The sequence below is a fragment of the Oncorhynchus tshawytscha genome, linkage group LG11, assembly GCF_018296145.1.
Source record: "Oncorhynchus tshawytscha isolate Ot180627B linkage group LG11, Otsh_v2.0, whole genome shotgun sequence".
NCBI classification, from domain to species: domain Eukaryota; kingdom Metazoa; phylum Chordata; class Actinopteri; order Salmoniformes; family Salmonidae; genus Oncorhynchus; species Oncorhynchus tshawytscha.
In genome coordinates, this window is record NC_056439.1 from 30,917,958 (window position 1) to 30,937,092 (window position 19,135).

Genomic DNA, 19,135 nt, shown 5'->3' on the forward strand with positions numbered 1-19,135 from the left:
TATCTGACTGAGCGGTGGTAGGCAGAAGCAGGCGCGTCAACATTCATTCAAACAGCACTTTCGTGCGTTTTGCCAGCAGCTCTTCGTTGTGCGTCAAGCATTGCGCTGTTTATGACTTCAAGCCTATCAACTCCCGAGATGAGGCTCGTGTAACCGAAGTGAAATGGCTAGCTAGTTAGCGCGCACTAATTGTCATTTTGTTGCATGTTCGAGCCCAGGGAGGAGCGAGGAGAGGGACGGAAGCTATACTGTTACACTGGCAATACTAAAGTGCCTATAAGAACATCCAATAGTCAAAGGTTAATGAAATACAAAATGGCATAGAGGGAAATAGTCCTATAATTTCTATAATAACTACAACCTAAAACTTCTTACCTGGGAATATTGAAGACTCATGTTAAAAGGAACCACCAGCTTTCATATGTTCTCATGTTCTGAGCAAGGAACTGAAACGTTAGCTTTCTTACATAGCACATATTGCACTTTTACTTTCTTCTCCAACACTTTGTTTTTGCCTTATTTAAACCAAATTGAACATGTTTCATTATTTATTTGAGGCTAAATTGATTTTATTGATGTATTATATTAAGTTAAGTGTTCCTTCAGTATTGTTGTAATTGTCATTATTACAAATAAATAAACATTTTTAAAAATCTGATTAAATCGGCATCGGCTTTTATGGCCCTCCAATAAATCGGTATCGGCGTTGAAAAATCATTAAAAAAAAAAAAAATTTTAAAAATCGGTCGACCTGTAATATATAGGCACTGTATATACACTATACTGCAACAAACCATTAAAAAGACAGGGCACACAACACTAAAGGAGTAGTCGAAGCACACAGGGACATTTTAGTCAGTACTGAGACGGAGGTAGCTAGAGAGGACACGCTGCACCACTGCTTCCAGGGCTCGCCCTCCAACCAGTCTCCTTCTCGCCGTCTCTTTGGTATGGGTTGGAGAGCAGGCAGAGGGGATTTGGCTGTGCACCACTGAGGCGCAGTTTCTAATCTCCTAAATCCACAACAGAGAGGTCCTGTCAACAGCCTGCCCCCACCTCACACACACACAGGACTTCACACCATACACCGGAAAGCAGTAGTGTAAAGTACTTAAGTAAAAGTACTACTTACAGTGGGGGAAAAAAGTATTTAGTCAGCCACCAATTGTGCAAGTTATCCCACTTAAAAAGATGAGGCCTGTAATTTTCATCATAGGTACACTTCAACTATGACAGACAAAATGAGAAAAAGAAATCCAGAAAATCACGTAGGATTTTTAATGAATTTGCAAATTATGGTGGAAAATAAGTATTTGGTCACCTACAAACAAGCAAGATTTCTGGCTCTCACAGACCTGTAAGAGGCTCCTCTGTCCTCCACTCGTTACCTGTATTAACAAGTTCAAAGAGGTGCCATTATCGGTATAAAAGACACCTGTCCACAACCTCAAACAGTCACACTCCAAACTCCACTATGGCCAAGACCAAAGAGCTGTCAAAGGACACCAGAAACAAAATTGTAGACCTGCACCAGGCTGGGAAGACTGAATCTGCAATAGGTAAGCAGCTTGGTTTGAAGAAATCAACTGTGGGAGCAATTATTAGGAAATGGAAGACATACTGATCCACTGATAATCTCCCTCGATCTGGGGCTCCACGCAAGATCTCACCCCGTGGGGTCAAAATGATCACAAGAACGGTGAGCAAAAATCCCAGAACCACACGGGGGGACCTAGTGAATGACCTGCAGAGAGATGGGACCAAAGTAACAAAGCCGACCATCAGCAAGGGCATTGATTATGAAACGTGGCTGGCTCTTTCAGCATGACAATGATCCCAAACACACCGCCCGGGCAACGAAGGAGTGGCTTCGTAAGAAGCATTTCAAGGTCCTGGAGTGGCCTAGCCAGTCTCCAGATCTCAACACCATAGAAAATCTTTGGAGGGAGTTGAAAGTCCGTGTTGCCCAGCAACAGCCCCAAAACATCACTGCTCTAGAGGAGATCTGCATGGAGGAATGGGCCAAAATACCACCAACAGTGTGAAAACCTTGAAGACTTACAGAAAACATTGTCATTGTCAACAAAGGGTATATAACAAAGTATATAACAAAGTATTGAGATAAACTTTTGTTATTGACCAAATACTTATTCTCCACCATAATTTGCTAATAAGTTCATTAAAAATCCTACAAATGTGATTTTCTAGATTTTTTCCCCCTCAATTTGTCTGTCATAGTTGAAGTGTACCTATGATGAAAATTACAGGCCTCTCATCTTTTTAAGTGGGATAACTTGCACAATTGGTGGCTGACTAAATACTTTTTGCCCCACTGTATGTCATTTTTAGGGGTCTGTACTTTACCATTTATATTTCTGCTAACTTTTACTTCACTAGATTCCTAAAGAAAATAACGTACTTTTTACTCCATACATTTTCCCTGACACCCAAAAGTACTCACCACATTGACAGGAAAATGGTCCAATTCACACATTTATCAAGAGAACATCCCTGGTCATCCCTACTGCCTTTGATCTGGCAGACTCACTAAACACACATGCTTCGTTTGTAAATTATGTCTGAGTGTTGGAGTGTTCCCCTGGCGATCCGTCAATAAAAAAATAAAAAGTGTGCCATCTGGTTTGCTTAATATACATTTAAAATGGCTTATACTTTTACTTTTGATACTTAAGTACATTTTAGCAATTCTATTTACTTTTGATGGTCCATTTAAAACCAAATACTTTTAGACTTTTTGTCAAGTAGTATTTTACTGGGTGACTTTCACTTGAGTCATTTTCTGTGAAGGCATCTTTACCTTTACTCAAATATGACAATTGAGTACTTTTCCCACCACTGCCAGAAAGAACAGGTCTGTCCCATGCAGCTACTCACGTCATGGCTGTAGCATGATCTTGCTCCAGAGTAACCACAGAACTCAGTGCGAAGCCACTGATGTTATGCTAAACACTAAAATCAGAAAATGTCATCTGACGTCTTTTGGAGCCCCCCAGGGACAGGAGTACAGGCCATGCCTATGACAGACATCACAGAAAATACCCACAATAGAGAACCGTTCAAGGGCAGAATGTTGAGCTTTCATGAGATTAAGGGAGCTACGTAGTGCCAATGAAGCTACGTAGCGCCAGGCTCCTGAATCTCCCTGGAGTACATAGGGCAGTGTCCTTCTCCCTCCTCACTGGGAGTGTGGAGGCACCCCACCAGGCTATCCGCGCTGCTTCAAGTCCACTACTCATTTCTCTTCACTGTAGGTTTGAGATCACTGAGAAGTAGAGAGGATATGATCTCCATGGCGAAGATGACAGCTGCTGAGCCTATGCTCTAGTGACTCTGAAAGCCTGGGAGAAAAAGAATGGAGGACGCTACTGCTGAGCTACTCTCATCTGAGGCTTCATTACTGAAGGCCTGCTGCTCCCAGCCTCCTCTCACGCCAATTCCATCATACCAACTCCAGATGGCTGGGGTGATACCATGCTCTAGAGATCTGAGAGACGAGCATCTCTGTCAGAGATATAGATAACATCCAGGAAAAAAACTAACATTTTAGCACTCCCAAGATCATGCTACAGAGGGCTAGGACTGGGGGGAGGAACACAGAATGATCTTCCCTGAAGTGATGTAATACTTAATGTTCTGTGCTCATACAATATTGACGAGAGCTGCAGACTTACTCATTATGCATTCTTTATCTTGGCTTTGAGGTAGAGTCATTTACAAAATAACTTTTATTTTTTAACATGAAAATGCATTATGAAATAAATGACATTAAAATTAGTGTTTTAATGAAAATGCCAGCCTAAAATAGTGAACGTTCAAAATATTCCTTTGTCTTTCAGGTCCACATAAAAAAAATATATATATAAGTTGTGTGTAATATTTGCTTTTATTTAATGACTTTATCAAATAAAGATTTGAGGCAGTAACAACAGCCAGGCAGCAAATCATCTAACATTCTCCGTTCTCCCCCTTACGGAACGGTCTTTAGTCATACTATTTAGCTAGAATAGCCTGCCTACGTACAGTGCATTCGGAAAGTATTTAGACCCTTTGACTTTTTCCACATTACACCCTTATTCTAAAAATGGATTAATACATTTTTTTTTAAATCCTCCCCAGAATGACAAACAAGTTGACATCTTTGCAAATGTATTCAGTACCAGTCAAAAGTTGACAAATACTCATTCCAGGGTTCTCTTTATTTTTTAAAACTATTTTCTACATTGCAGAATAATAGTGAGTACATCAAAACATGTGGAATCATGGTAGACAAACAAGGGAAAACAATCAATTTTAGAATAAGGCTGTAACGTAACAAAATTTGGAAAAAGAGGTCCAAATACACTGTCAGACAGCTGCAGCAATCAATTTACTAGTTCTTTAAAGATAATGCATACTTTCACAAACTGTCACTCGCGCTCGTCATTGGGTTGTCTGCATTCCTCCATCATGCAGTGGCCTATATTGTCTGTGTGTATTTAACCTAACATAGGCGTAAAAGTCTTAATTACCATGTTTCTTCGATAAACTATACAGAACAAAAATATGAAAACAACTTACAACTATTTAAAAAATGTAACCGAGTTACAGTTCATAAGGAAATAAGGAAATTTAAAGAAAATCGTGAGGCCCTAATCTATGGATTTCACATGACTGGGCAGTGGTGCAGCCATGGTGGACATAGGCCCACCCACTGGGGAGCCAGGCCCAGCCAGTTAGAATGATTTATCCCCACAGACCATCCTGCAGGTGAAGAAGCCGGATGTGGAGGTCCTGGGCTGGCATGGTAACACGTGATCTGCGGTTGGGTCCAGTTGGACATACCGTCCAGAGAAATTAACATTAAATTCTCTGGCAACAGCTTTGGTGGACATTCCTGCAGTCACCATTCCAATTGCACACTCCCTCAAAATTTGAGACATTTGTAACATTGTGTTGTGTCAAAACTACATTTTAAAGTGGCCTTTTGTCTATAGCACAAGGTTCACCTGTGTAATGATCGTGCTGTTTAATCAGTTTCATGATATGCCACACCTGTCAGGTGGATGGATTGTAATGGCAAAGGAGAAATGCTCACTAACAGGGATGTAACCAAATTTGAGAGAAATAACTTTTATGCATATGGAACATCTGATGTTTTATTTCAACTCATGACACAAACACTTTACATTTTTGTTCAGTGTAGGTAGAATATCTACTTAATGAAAACTACAACTCCCTTCAGCTCAGCATCCGATTAAGTCAGGCCCCCGCACCTCTGATTGAGGGATTTGGGTTAAATACGAAAGACACATTTCAGTTGAATACATTGTTGGACAACTAGGTATCCCCCTTTCCCATATAGTTCTTGACTTACTTGCTCGTGAATTATTTGATTTCTCGCTAGAGAAACGGCACATTGGGCTCACAAAAAAGCAGAAGTAAATGGAATGCAAGTAATTGAACAGACATTGGTCAATCAGTTGTTTAATAACCTACCCCCCCCCCCTCCACACACACACTATTTTTAATATTAAATTGGTTAAATCGTTCAGCACTAGTAAACACCCAATGGGTGGGCTGAAGATACAATATAAATCAATAAAATCCCGCTGACTCAGTATTCCAAATAACCCTACAGGTATTGTTCAATCACTGCAATGGGTATCAAACTGGTTGAGTCAAGTAGGCAGTCACTTAATCGCCTCAGTCAAGAGTCCCTGAATTAAGCTGCAAAATGAAATCCAAAAGATCACCCCCACTAGGATGTTGGATTCCTATGGCTAGTAGCTACTCCCAATGGACTAGAAGAGCAGTCAGCTACATAATGCTTCTTGGAGTGAGTATTATCAATCTCAATGGGCTTCAATTTAAAAAAAATATCTGTGGGAGAGATACAGTAGCATCCAGGAAATGAACTTGAAATTCCCTAGCACTCAGCGCATGATACATTTAATTATATTTTTCCTGGACAGCAATGGCCATTTTCCTTGATCAGTTCTGGCAAAGAACACCGGTGTCCCAAGTCTAGTGGGTTCATTTGATCAGCTCTGAATAATAAGGACAGACTAATGTATGGATCTCTAGGAGACGGCCGCTCGCTCATAAGCTCAGGGCAAATGTGTCAATATTGATGAGGTTGTGGAAATCGCTTAGAGGAGGATCAGCATGAATGGAGGGAGTACCACAACAGAGAGTGTGTAAGGACAGACAGATTGTGGCTACATGAAAAGGATGAAGATTGAGGTGGAACAAAAGGTTCCTATGACTTTTCCCTCTCCCCCCCAGACAGGCTAAAGTTTTCCCACACTAGAAATATGAAATGAGCTCCCTTAGGGCCGACCGATTTAGGTCTGTTCACAGAGCATGATGTCACAACTGCTGCCATGCTCTATAGTGCTACATCTGTCATTGACATTAGTAAACTTTGATTTTCAAGAGGGACATTAATGTTACTTTATTGCAAGCTCTGCTCCAGTAAATGAGTGATAGAGATTAATGGACCTAAGGAGGAAACGGTCCATCATGGCTCCAGAAAGGTTCTTAGCAAAAAGACTCATTCCCTTTGCTTAAAATACAACGTTCTACGGCCATTTTTTGTCCGCATTTAAAATCAGTGAGGTAAGTCCCATGAATTAGGTATTAACAGAAAAAAATAAAAATACCCAGACTGCATCAAAGTGAACCAAAAAGCCCTGTTCAAAGGAAAGTAAACTTCCCAAATGTTTATGCAAGGAATGATCGAATTTAGAACATGATTATTTTGGTTGCCATTGACCTTGTTTACCACCAGAGAGAGACTTGGACGTTATCAACAGGATCAGCTTGAAGACTACAAGGACATAAGTAAAGGCTGCGAGCCTGAAGCTTATCTGGAACAGGAGGTGTGTGGTGGAGTGGGTTTTAACCTTGATCAGACAACAGCCTCAGAGATTCACCACACATTCAGACCGACATAGTAAAAGAGTTCTCCTTGTACAGTCACACACACCCCTCCAAATAGTGTAGAAGACAACATCCCAATCAAAACATAGGCTTATCACGACCAGACTGGCGCTCGCTATTGTGACTGATTCCTCTGGGAAGCACACAGACCTGTAAGAGAACATTGTCATGTTTCACTGGCTCAGGCTAGTGTGTCACATTTCATTTGAAAGGGTTAATTGCATCGAACTGTCCCTAAAATGTTTGCAAATATCAGGATCAGAAGTAGGTATTAAACAGCACATAAATGTAGCTAAATCCCCCATTTTATGTGAAATGTGTTCTTTATCCTGTAAACAATGTGAAAAGACTGTCTGGGGACCTCCATGACACTCTGTGCCCCACTCTCCCTGCCTCCCAACAGAGCATCTCAGTCCCTCCTTATAATAGGGGGTGACAGCTTTATACATATACAACGTAACAACGCCAGAGCATGTCAATGGATACCATCGTCTCCCATGCGAGGTCGTGCCACAAGAAAACCTGACTGGCACAGCCCTCACCTTCCAGGCAGCACACAGACTAAAACATAAAATAAAAACTTGCAGGTGTGTTTACATTGTGCTCTCCCAATTGGCATTGACGGCACAGCTAAAAGTCTGAGCATGGGAGAGGCCAGAGATAGCCCTGGTGGTTGTAGACCTGTGTGTGTGGAGGAGAGGGGTGGGGGTGCCACAGGGTCTGGGCTGTAAGGAACTGCTGGCCTTTTGGGAGAGATGAGAGCACTGTTTACTTTGGGACCATTCCCTGTACGTCTTTCTGTCTGGGTGTGCTGGAGATATCTCCAGAAACAAAAGGAGAAGGAACATAAGATTACATAGAAAGAGTGAAACACACCACAAAAACGAGAGGCAGGGAAATGAATGGCTCGATTTCCTCAAGATTTTTCAGTTCATTAACAGATTGCGGCAGGGTAGCCTAGTGGTTAGAGCGTTGGACTAGTAACCGGAAGGTTGCAAGTTCAAACCCCCGAGCTGAGACGGTACAAATCTGTCGTTCTGCCCCTGAACAGGCAGTTAACCCACTGTTCCCAGGCAGTCATTGAAAATAAGAATTTTTTCTTAACTGACTTGCCTGGTTAAATAAAGGTAAAATGAAAAATGAAAATTGCAGAGAGCTATTCAGAGCCCCGGGACACAGTCCCTCATACTACACAACCTGCACATGACAAACGGTCACTAGCGTTTCAATGGAAGACAAAAGATAACGTCTTCCCGGATGTGAACACACATTTGGTTGTTGAAATGACCTGAGAAGTAATGCCCCAAGCAGGAAGCCCATTATTGGTGGTTCTCATGTTACTCTTGCCTCCTCACAGACATACAGAACAGGGGCCTGGGGAGCATCTACATGAGGCATCTATGAGGAGACGGTGGAAACATGCACACGGTTTCCACCACCGGCGTTTACAGTAGAATATCTGGGAAATATCTGGGAGTAGGGAGACATGAAGGGCTGTGTCATATCCTAAAGAAGCCGAAACGTCCACACTGACAGGCCAGGCTACTGGATGGATGAGTGGACGAAGGGGATGGGGCTAACGGTGCTCATCAATCATTCTTCCTCCAGTATTTCCTTTCTCCCCATCCACCCGTGATATGAACCATGCATGCTCTGCCTCAACGTACAAACCCAGGTAACATGTACACATTCTCTGGATTTCAGCAGCTTTAGACAGGTGTTGCTCAATATATTATATCAATATATAATATTCAATTTTAAAAGCATGGACATAGTGGGCACAAACAACCAGATCTCGGTCAGGCAACAGGAACAAATTAGAATCAAACAGTGTGTTCAAACATAGATCAAAGTTCATAGGGATTAGAACTAGGGATAGGCTATTCATCTGCATTCTTTTCTGGATAACTGCTAAACTTTTCAAGTGTGTTGAAACCAATGATGCATGTTCTTTACAACCCATGACAACATCTGAAAAACTGCAGGAAATAATCTTCAGACCTGCAAAATTCTCCCCACCAACAACAGGGGTATGAACAGTGCTTGTGTGAGCAGGATATTCCCCAATTAATCTTTTAATCTCAATTTTTTTAAAAAGGGCACAAATGAATGTGTTTGGGTAATTGAGTTAATGTCTTATTGAACTTACCTGGACCACTTCTATTCCTCTTTTCCTGAAAGGCAGATAAGAAAAAAACAAAATCAGAACATGTACAATCATTCATTATTCTAATATCCTGAAAATGTAGAGGTTGGGGGAAGAGACACAGCAATGCCTTAACTCCAACAGATTACCCTGACAAATCTGCAGACATTAAAACAAAATTGACTACAATTCTCCAGTGTATTTTCAAGCTCTCTGTAGTGGTGAACCAAAATGGCTACCAATCATAAGGGGAATCTCACACCATTACAAATGTTATGGCTGTTTTGAAGGGCAGCGAGATGGTTGGCAAAGAAACCAAGATAGCGCATGCACCTCGCCACTTCAAGGGTCCGGAGTCTGTCTCGCATAAAACATTGACAGTGATATACTTAAGTGCCAACAGACTTTGGCATCAGTGTTTAAATTCAGAACACACAAATCTTATGAAATTCTGGGAATGGAAACCAGTGGCATAACACTCAAGAATAGAATGTGAATTTGTTCTAGGAATTCATAAATAAATGGCCATCAAGTCTAAATTAAATCTCTGAATGCTTAGTCTGGGAGTCCAGGGCCAGGGAATGCCTTTACTTTTCAAAGACACAGCGATGGAGCTTTCGGAATAAATAAATAAAATATATATATATATATATATATATATAAAAAAAGGAAGGGTTGCTTGGCAACGCACCAACCTACAAGAGCGAAGTCCTTAGTAGCGTTTGTGTAAGCTGCTCTAACGTAATAAACCACAATGCTGTCCGACGACCACTGAAGGACTTGACGGTCTTTCATATCCACCCCAGTCTGCACAAACAAACAGTAGTATAAAGGCCGTTCACACTGCACCTTAGCTCAGGGTTAAGAGCGTCCTTAGCCCTGAGCTAAGGGAGATCTTAGCCCAGGGCTAAGCGAGTGTTCATACTTGCATATTCTAAAGTCAGCTAGCACCAACCTTGGCCCAGGGCTAGCTGGCCCTGCACCAGAGCAGGGTTCACACAGACTTTGGGGTTAGCCCCAGAAACACAGTGCCAAAATATTACATGTGAAACCGGGTCAAGAGCAATGCGTAGACTGCCCAATCACAAGTGGCACATTCCCTTAACCGACATATGAAAATAAAACGCATAACAAGTCATTTCAAACTATTTAATCCAAAAACATTGGTTGCTAGGCTAAACAAAAATGGATGCAATGCAGGCTGGCTAAAGTCTTCACTTAGCCAAGTAAAGCTACTAACTCCACAGCTGGAATGGTAGAAAACACTCAATTTCTCTGTTTTCATAGATTTCTATTGACATTTAATTGCATATATCCATGACAGTAATTGTGTTGCATTAATTCCCCTGAATCAGAAAAGTTGAGGTCTCATTTGTTCACAGCATTCGCGTGATTGTTTCACTTTTGAAATTCTTGGTTTACGAGGATGCCAACAGGAAGACAGCAAGGTTTATACAAACCATGACTGTTGGAAGTCAAATGCTAGGCTAGAAGCAACATTTATTAGTGTGTTAATAAATGTCTTGTTTATAACATTGGTTGCATGTCAGATATAGAATGTTGGTTGCATGTTGTGTTTGTCCATTGTCCCAGGGCTTTGGAATACAAGTGTGAATCTTTAGCCCAGGGCTAAAGCTTAGTCTAGGGCCAGCCTAGCCTGGGGCTAAGACAGCCTGGGGCTAAGAGCCTAGAGCTAAGAGCCTAGAGCTAAGAGCCTAGAGCTAAGACAAAAGCGGTATGAAATGGCCTTAAGTGGCTGAGTTCAAGTTTGAGTGTTTTCCGTACTATAAAAACACAGTGATCAAAACAAATGTTAAAGGTCATCAAGTAGTGAGGACATGCAGGTCCTACTCATCTGAACACACAGACAAATATGGATGGAGGACGGAATGAACACTAAGCTAGGGTATGTGGAAAAACAGTGAACTTTCAGTGGGCACCATGTCAGAATGCTTGAGGGTATTTTTGTTTCAATAGAAGCTGCTCAAGCTTCTTAGAAATCTGTCAAGGCAGTGAGAGGGATGGGACATGTAGAAACCTGCTGGTTCTATGGGAGCGGTTGTCTAGATCAGATATTTCCTCATTATGAAAGGTCCAAACGCAAACACGGAAGAGATGGCATCTTCCACAGAGCTGTAGATTTTAAATGATGATTAGCGGCTTCAATGAGACCGGGCTTTCTGATGACTAAACATAATTACATGCTTAGTTAGACACAGAAGGAGATGACAATTGTCACAAGATTAGGTATTTTCGGAGTAAGGCATAAAAATGTATTATATGAGTAAAACATTTTACTGAGCCGGCAATTCATAACGTTTGAATTCTGCTTTCTTACCAATGCATGTTGCATTTGGATCAGTTTGGACTCCCAGACTGATGCACTCATCTTACACATTTGAACCAGGGACCAATGCCTATGGGTGAATTGTTACATCCCTAGTGACCACATAATGCAATCAGAAAGGAAGTCCTACTATAGTGGACACATTTTCTCTTTGTGAAACTGAAATGATACTTCAGACTATTGACAGCAATATAACCTACAGCTAGAAATCATGGTGTGTGTGTGTGTGTTAGGCCAATGGCACCATACACACAGGCACACTCCAAACAAACCTTTGACCTTAGTGCAGTAAAATAGGTGACAAGTGGAGTACATGTTACAGCAAGGTTAAACCTGCTACTTAGTACTAGGCGAAATGACGCCCACTTCAAAAGGGATGGGCACAGTTATTCCAATAGCTAAACGCACGTTAGCATTTGATTACCTCAGAGCATTCATAGTAAAAGAAAATGTAAGGTTTAGTCAAAAATGTAATCAAATTATCTATGCAACATAGCCTACAAGTATAGACCATTACATTTGAAATGTTAAAGTTTAATGACAGTGCCCCCCATTTAAAAATAAAAAAATCAGTTTCACATGTGTAGCTTCTTAATGTCGGTCAAAGAAAAGTGACTCTATAGTCAGACACTCCATGTGTAGCAAGTGAAGTGGGAGATTTCTAAATCAATGCAAAATGTAATTAAAATGACAGAATTACATTGGCTAAATAATCAACCAATAGGTAGGTGGTTGTTTCATATGAATGGAGATGTAAACATTGGACAGAGAGCGCAGCAAAATAGCCTCAATTAGCCTTGCTACTTTAGCTAGCTAGTTAGTTGGCTGGCTACTGTAGCTAGCTTCTTTACAACAATTTGATGCAGTCAAGACCAGCACTACCAGATGGTATGATAACCTATGGCAGCAACAAGTTTGTCTAACTTGCGAGTCAGTTTGGCTACTTTCTATCCCCATCTCCTTGCCATAGACTGAGACAGAGCAGCGCACCGGCTTTTTTGAAAACAAGATTTAAAACCATCTTAAAATAAAAAATATAGTATATGAATACTGAAAATCATTTAAAAATGCCCATCCCTATTCCTTAACTATATTTTCCAAGAGTAGGCAAAACACAGAAGATTTGATTGTTCAAACTCATCCCTAACCATCCTATAACCTATATACTACACGCAGAGATATCCTCCAGAGGGAGTCATTTGGTTGGAGGGTTATGAAGAGATTTAAAATATTTGGAGGATTACATTCTCATAATCTGTGCTGGCTCAATCAGGTTGCTTTGAGTCAACAGCTCCCATGGCAAGGTGAAAATCACTCACCACTGCCATCAGCAGAGAGAATCCACTCTGAAAAAATATCCTACCTAACACACAGACCTGCCCTAGTTGAATGGTTTTTGGTCATTACACATTGTCTGCCCTTTAGACGTTTTCACACGGGCCGAGTGTGACACTCCTAAAACACAGGCAACAGAGAGAAAGGATTGATTAAATCCAGTTTGCCTGAGTGTTGTGGGTCCCATCCCTGCTTGTTGATACCAAATACAGCACTATTTAGCCATCAGCAGGCAGGGTTTACAGTCAGTTCTGCTGAGGAAATCCAATGCAATCCCTGCCCCACTTTACATCGCCTTATATAACCATTCACTCTGCTGGAGACTGATACAGCAAGGCACAATGTAAGGTAAGAGATACCATCTCCCTCTACTCGAGAGTCAAGCACATTGCACATACACCTACTAGGTGCTTTAGTAAAGCCTCTTTTCCAAATTCCAGTTGCTCAGGTTTCACAAACCTAACACACCCATGTTATAAGAGAGGCACCTGGAGCCACAAACCGCACCCACATACCCCCATCTTACACACGTATGTGTGGTAGTAGAGTAGTGGCCTGAAGGCACACACTTAATGTGTTGTGAAATTGGTTGTGAATGTATTGCAATGCTGTTTTTTTTTAAATGTTTTAACTGCCTTAATTGTGCTGGACCCTAGGAAGAGTAGCTGCTGTCTTGGCAGTAGCTATTGGGGATCCATAATAAATACAAATACACAACAAACAATTGCTCCCCCCCAGTGTAATACTTAAGGCCTACATTCACCACAACCTCTGGTCATCTTTTTTTCAGTGAAATCATTGGACTAGACAAATTCATACATTTCTCTCAATGAGGACTCAAACAGTAATGGTGAGAGCCTCCTCCACACTGGTGTGCCACCACTCTTGTGCCCACACATACAGAACTCAGCATCATGCAGAGAGCAATTATCACATCACAGGAGAACAATCAAAGGTCTAATTAACTATGCTTCAAGTAATTTCCTCGCCATCTTAAATAAGCATGCCCCTCAAAATGTAGAACAAACAGATATAGCACTTGTTGGGTCACTCCAGACCGGACTGCCCTCGACCAGCACAAAAACATAATGTGGCGTACTGCACTAGCATGGAATAGTCTCCGCGATATGTAACTTTTCAGGGAAGTCAGGAACCAATACACACAGTCAGTTAGGAAAGCAAAGGCTAGCTTTTGCAAACAGAAATTTGCATCCTGCAGCTCTAACTCCAAAAAGTTCTGGGACACTGTAAAGTCCATGGAGAATTAGAGCACCTCCTCCCAGCTGCCCACTGCACTGAGGCTAGGAAACTCTGTCACCACTGATAAATCAAAAATTTCAATAAGCATGGCTAACCCAACCAAAAGCTCCGCACCCCCCGCAGCTACTTGCCCAAGCCTCCCCAGCTTCTCCTTCACCCTAATCCAGATAGCGGATGTTGTGAAAGAGATTCAAAACCTGGACCCATACCAATCAGCTGGGCTAGACAATCTGGATGCTCTCTTTCTAAAATTATCCACCACCATTGTTGCAACCCCTATTACTAGTCTGGTCAACCTCTCGTATCATTTGAGATCCCCAAAGATTGGAAAGCTGCCGCGGTCATCCCCCTCTTCAAAGGGGGAGACAGTCTAGACCCAAACAGTTACAGACCTATATCCATCCTGCACTGTCTAAAGTCTTCAAAAGCCAAGTTAACAAACAAACATTTCGATTCCCACCATAACTTCTCCGCTGTGCAATCTGGTTTCCAAGCTGGTCACGGGTGCACCTCAGCCACGCTCAAGGTACTAAACGATATCATAACAACCATCGATAAAAGACAGCACTGTGCAGCAGTCTTCGTCGACCAAGGCTTTTGGCTCTGTCAATCACTGTATTCTTATTGACAGACTCAGCCTTTTACATTTTTTTATATTTTGTATACCTTTATTTAACTAGGCAAGTCAGTTACTTAAGAACAAATTCTTATTTTCAAAGACGGCCTAGGAACAGTGGGTTAATTGCCTGTTCAGGGGCAGAATGACAGATTTGTACCTTGTCAGCTCGGGGGTTTGAACTTGCAACCTTCCGGTTACTAGTCCAACACTCTAACCACTAGGCTACCCTGCCGCCCTTGGCTTGTCAAATGACTGCCTCGCCTGGTTCACCAACTACTTCTCAGACAGTTCAGCGTGTCAAATCAGAGGGCCTCTGGCAGTCTCTGGGGGGGGGGAAATCACAGGGTTCAACTCTCAAGCCGACCCTTTTCTCTGTATATTTCAATGTTGCTCTTGCTGCGGGTGATTCCTTGATCCACCTCTACGCAGACTACACCATTCTGTATACATCTGGCCCCTCTTTGGACACTGTGTTAACCTCCAGACGAGCTTCAATGCCATACAACACTCTTTCCGTGGCCTCCAACTGCTCTTAAATGCAAGTAACACTAAATGCATGTTCTTCAACCGATTGCTGCCAGAACCCACCCACCCAACATCAAAACTCTGGAAGGTTCTGACTTAGGTATTTGTAGATGTCCACATATTCTAGGTGTCTGGTTAGACTGTAAACTCGCCTTCCAGACATTAAGCATCTACAAACCAAAATGAAATCTGGAGTCGGCTTCCTATTTCGCAACAAAGCCTCCTTCACTCACGCTGCCAAACACACCCTCATTAAACTGACTATCCTACCGATCCTAGACTCCTGCGATGTCATTTACAAAATAGCCTCAAACTCCACTCAGCAAACTGGATGCAGTGCCAGCCGTTTTGTCACCTAAGCCCACCACTGCAACCTGTATCCTCTCGTCGGCTGGCCCTCACTACATATTCGTCGCCAGACCCACTGGCTCCAGGTCACCTATAAGTCTTTGCTAGGTAAAGCGCTGCCTTCTCAGCTCACTGGTCACCATAACACCCACCCATAGCACGCGCTCCAGCAGGAATATCTCACTGGTCATCCCCAAAGCAAACACCCCCTTTGGCCGCCTTTCCTTCCAGTTCTCTGCTGCCAATGACTGGAACGATGTGCAAAAAAATAAAATAAATTTTAAAAAATGTTTTTCTAAAATAAAAAAAAATAAAATCGATGAAGTTGGAGACTTCTCCCCCTCACTAACTTCAAGCATCAGCTATCTGAGCAGCTCACCGATCGCTGCACACAGCCCATCTGTAAATAGGCCATCCAGCTACCTACCTCATCCCCATATTGTTTTAATTAACCTTTTTGCACACCAGTATTTCTACTTGCACATCATCATCTGCACATCTATCACTCGTGTTAATTTTCTGAATTGTAATTATTTCGCTACTATGGCCCATTTATTGCCTTACCTCCTTACTCCATTTGCACACACTGTATACAGATTTTTCTATTGACTGTACTTTTGTTAATCCCATGTGTAACGGTTGTTTTTTGTTGCACTGCTTTGCTTCATCTTGGCCAGGTTGCAGTTGTAAATGAGAACGTGTTCTCAACTGGCCTAACTGGTTAAATAAAAACTGTCTGTGCTCTACGGACAATTCCTTCGACCTCATGGCTTGGTTTTTGCTCTGACATGCACTGTCAACTGTGGAACCTTTCATGTCTCAAGGATGATCAATGGAAACAGGATGCACCGGATCTCAATTTTGCATCTCATAGTAAAGGTTCTGAATAGTTGTGTAAGTAAGGTATTTTTGTTTTTCTAAAAACCTGTTTTCACTGTGTCATTATGGGGTAGTTTGTGTAGATTGCTGAGGATAAAAAAGTTAATCCATTTCAGAGTAAGGCTGTAACATAACAAAATGTGGACAAAGTCAAAGGGTCTGAATACTTTATAAGCACTTGCCCCAAAAATGTAAATGGATCAGTTTCAACTTTACACTGGGAAGGAACAAGAAAAAAGATGGGAAGATGGTTAAAATTGATGAGAAGATGGATGGAGCCAAATACAGGACCATTCTGGAAGAAAACCTGATGGAGTCTGCAAAAGACCTGAGACTGGGACGGAGATTTGTCTTCCACAAGACAATGATCCAAAACGTAAAGCAAAATCTACAATGGAATGGTTCAAAAATAAACATACCCAGGTGTTAGAATGGCCAAGTCAAAGTCCAGACCTGAATCTAATCGAGAATCTGTGGAAAGAACTGAAAACTGCTGTTCACAAATGCTCTCCATCCAACCTCACTGAGCTCGAGCTGTTTTGCAAGGAGGAATGGGAAATAATTTCAGTCTCTCGATGTGCAAAACTGATAGACATACCCCAAGCGACTTACAGCTGTAATCGCAGCAAAAGGTGGCGCTACAAAGTATTAACTTAAGGGGGCTGAATCATTTTGCACGCCCAATTTTTCAGTTTTTGATTTGTTAAAAAAGTTTGAAATATCCAATAAATGTCATTCCACTTCATGATTGTGTCCCACTTGTTGTTGATTCTTCACAAAAAAATACAGTTTTATATCTTTATGTTTAAAGCCTGAAATGTGGCAAAAGGTCGCAAAGTTCAAGGGGGCCAAATACTTTCGCAAGGCACTGTATATAAAAAGGCTGTCTATTCAGAGACATTGAGAAATTAACATGGCCCAGAAACAGTTACATGATAGATGCAAATTGAGCTCGAGCTCACGTTGGTTCCATTATTTGAATGTGTGTGAAATCTACCACAGATTCTGGGGCTTAGCCTACCCAATGTAAGCAAGTAAAGTGTTCTCTACAGACCACAGGATTTGTCATAGCCTCTTCAAATAATGTTCAAAATGTGTATTCCAAAATATATCAGTTAAGAAGAGATGGATCAATTCTTGGTTCTTGAGGTCATTAAATGGAGTGGACATTGGTCACAGTTAAAGAGATGATTACCTAGCAATATTTGAGACTGGATACGTGTAACAAATAGCTACATACTGTAGCTACACTGCTACAGCTACAATGCATCTCTTCAATAGTGCTGTCTATATCCCTTCACGACTAACTACTGTACAGTGGACTGAACATGTAACCACCAGTAGCTGCATTGTTCTCACCACATACCTGCACAAATCAGCGAAGGCCTGAAAATTCAGCTTCTTCATCTTCTTCTCGCTGAGCCAGTAGCCCACTCTCCTGCCTTTCAAAAAAGTCTGCATCTCTCCACCTCACCTAACGTATGTTCTTAATCCAGATGTTAACAGTTACTGTCGATTCAACCTGGAAAACAGGAAACCGTCGTCTCACACGAACCTAGAGGGAAGGGATGAATTACTTAGCTAGCTAGCATTTCGTATTATGTGAGGAAACCAGATAGGTTGATTCTCCTCAAATCTTCCAACTACTTTAGTTCGGTAGCAAACTAACGTTAGTCAGCCATAACAACAATGTTCAGTTTATGACAGTGCTAGCGTACGTTAACTATACAGCAAACTTTACTTAATGTCAAATAACTATTAGCTACCTACATTAATGTTAAACAGATAAAACAAATGTGTCCCCGAGATAAATCGTCTTCCCCCCCTGATTGGCTAGCTGCATTTCCCGAAAAGAGAGACTAATTTCTACAGATGCGCCACAACATTAACCAAATTATTACTAATAATATACATAGCTAGCTATACAAGGTGGTTTCTGGATACATTCGTGAGCATAATGACAAAGCTCGAGGACAAGCAGAAATGCACAGCTAATAAATATCAGAAGTTCAATAAAATGTATAGCTACCAGCTAGCTAGCACATTTCCTCCCTAAATGTCGTTGTCCTAGTAAGGATAGCCACCTAGCTAGCCCGATAGCTGTCCATTCTCCGTTCCGCTGGATGTTGAAGCTGAAGTTGTTATGACTGCGCGGAGGTCTTCTCTTCAATCTAGACTGGTCGAAATTGGACCCTAACTGACAGTACACACACACACTCTCGAGTCGTGCTCATTTAGGTAGCCCTAGCGCGTACCCCCTAAACAACTATGCATACCGCTAGCTACCTTGCTGTCAAACAGGGCAGAGTTGTTCACCCTCATTAGAAAATAAAAGCACGTCAGCACAGCTTCAAAGCCATACTGTAATGTCTTTGACGTCAGTTTAAACAACAGCTCCCCTATGTGGCAGCAATAAATACTTAACCCTTAAAGGGAACGTGGTCTTATTTTTTTTGGTAAGATGTGTGGATTCCATTAAAAAAATGTTTTTACTTCATCTGAAAAAACAACTACATTTTGAAATGAAACCCAACATATTCGAACTGCATGCCTCAACTCCCCCTAACACCTGCCTTTAAACCTAATGATACTGAAGGGACACATTATCATTCACACTGGTGAATGTTTCTAGGAACTACCATTGCGCCATCTGCTGGTAAAATATTTTGAATGTTGAAGTTGGTTTTGTCTCAGAAGTCCTCAAGCAGAGTTTACCAAGCTCAATCCTGATTTT

General features: G+C 41.6%; 1 protein-coding gene across 2 annotated transcripts in view; it reads right to left on the minus strand.

Annotated features, from left to right (window-relative positions):
- Positions 1-18,778, minus strand: part of LOC112261728 (inositol-tetrakisphosphate 1-kinase) — a 40,400-nt gene extending 21,622 nt beyond the window's left edge. The window contains exons 1-3 of one of the 2 annotated variants that reach the window (XM_024437315.2): positions 18,486-18,778; positions 17,768-17,956; positions 9,092-9,116 (exon numbers count right to left, since the gene is read on the minus strand). In XM_024437315.2, the coding sequence (XP_024293083.1) occupies positions 9,092-9,116; positions 17,768-17,862 (120 nt within the window). In that variant the 5' untranslated portion in view covers positions 17,863-17,956; positions 18,486-18,778. Of the gene's footprint in view, positions 1-9,091; positions 9,117-17,767; positions 17,957-18,430 lie in introns of both variants that reach the window. The other variant, XM_024437314.2, reaches the window with a different exon arrangement.
- Positions 18,779-19,135: the final 357 nt, after the last annotated feature.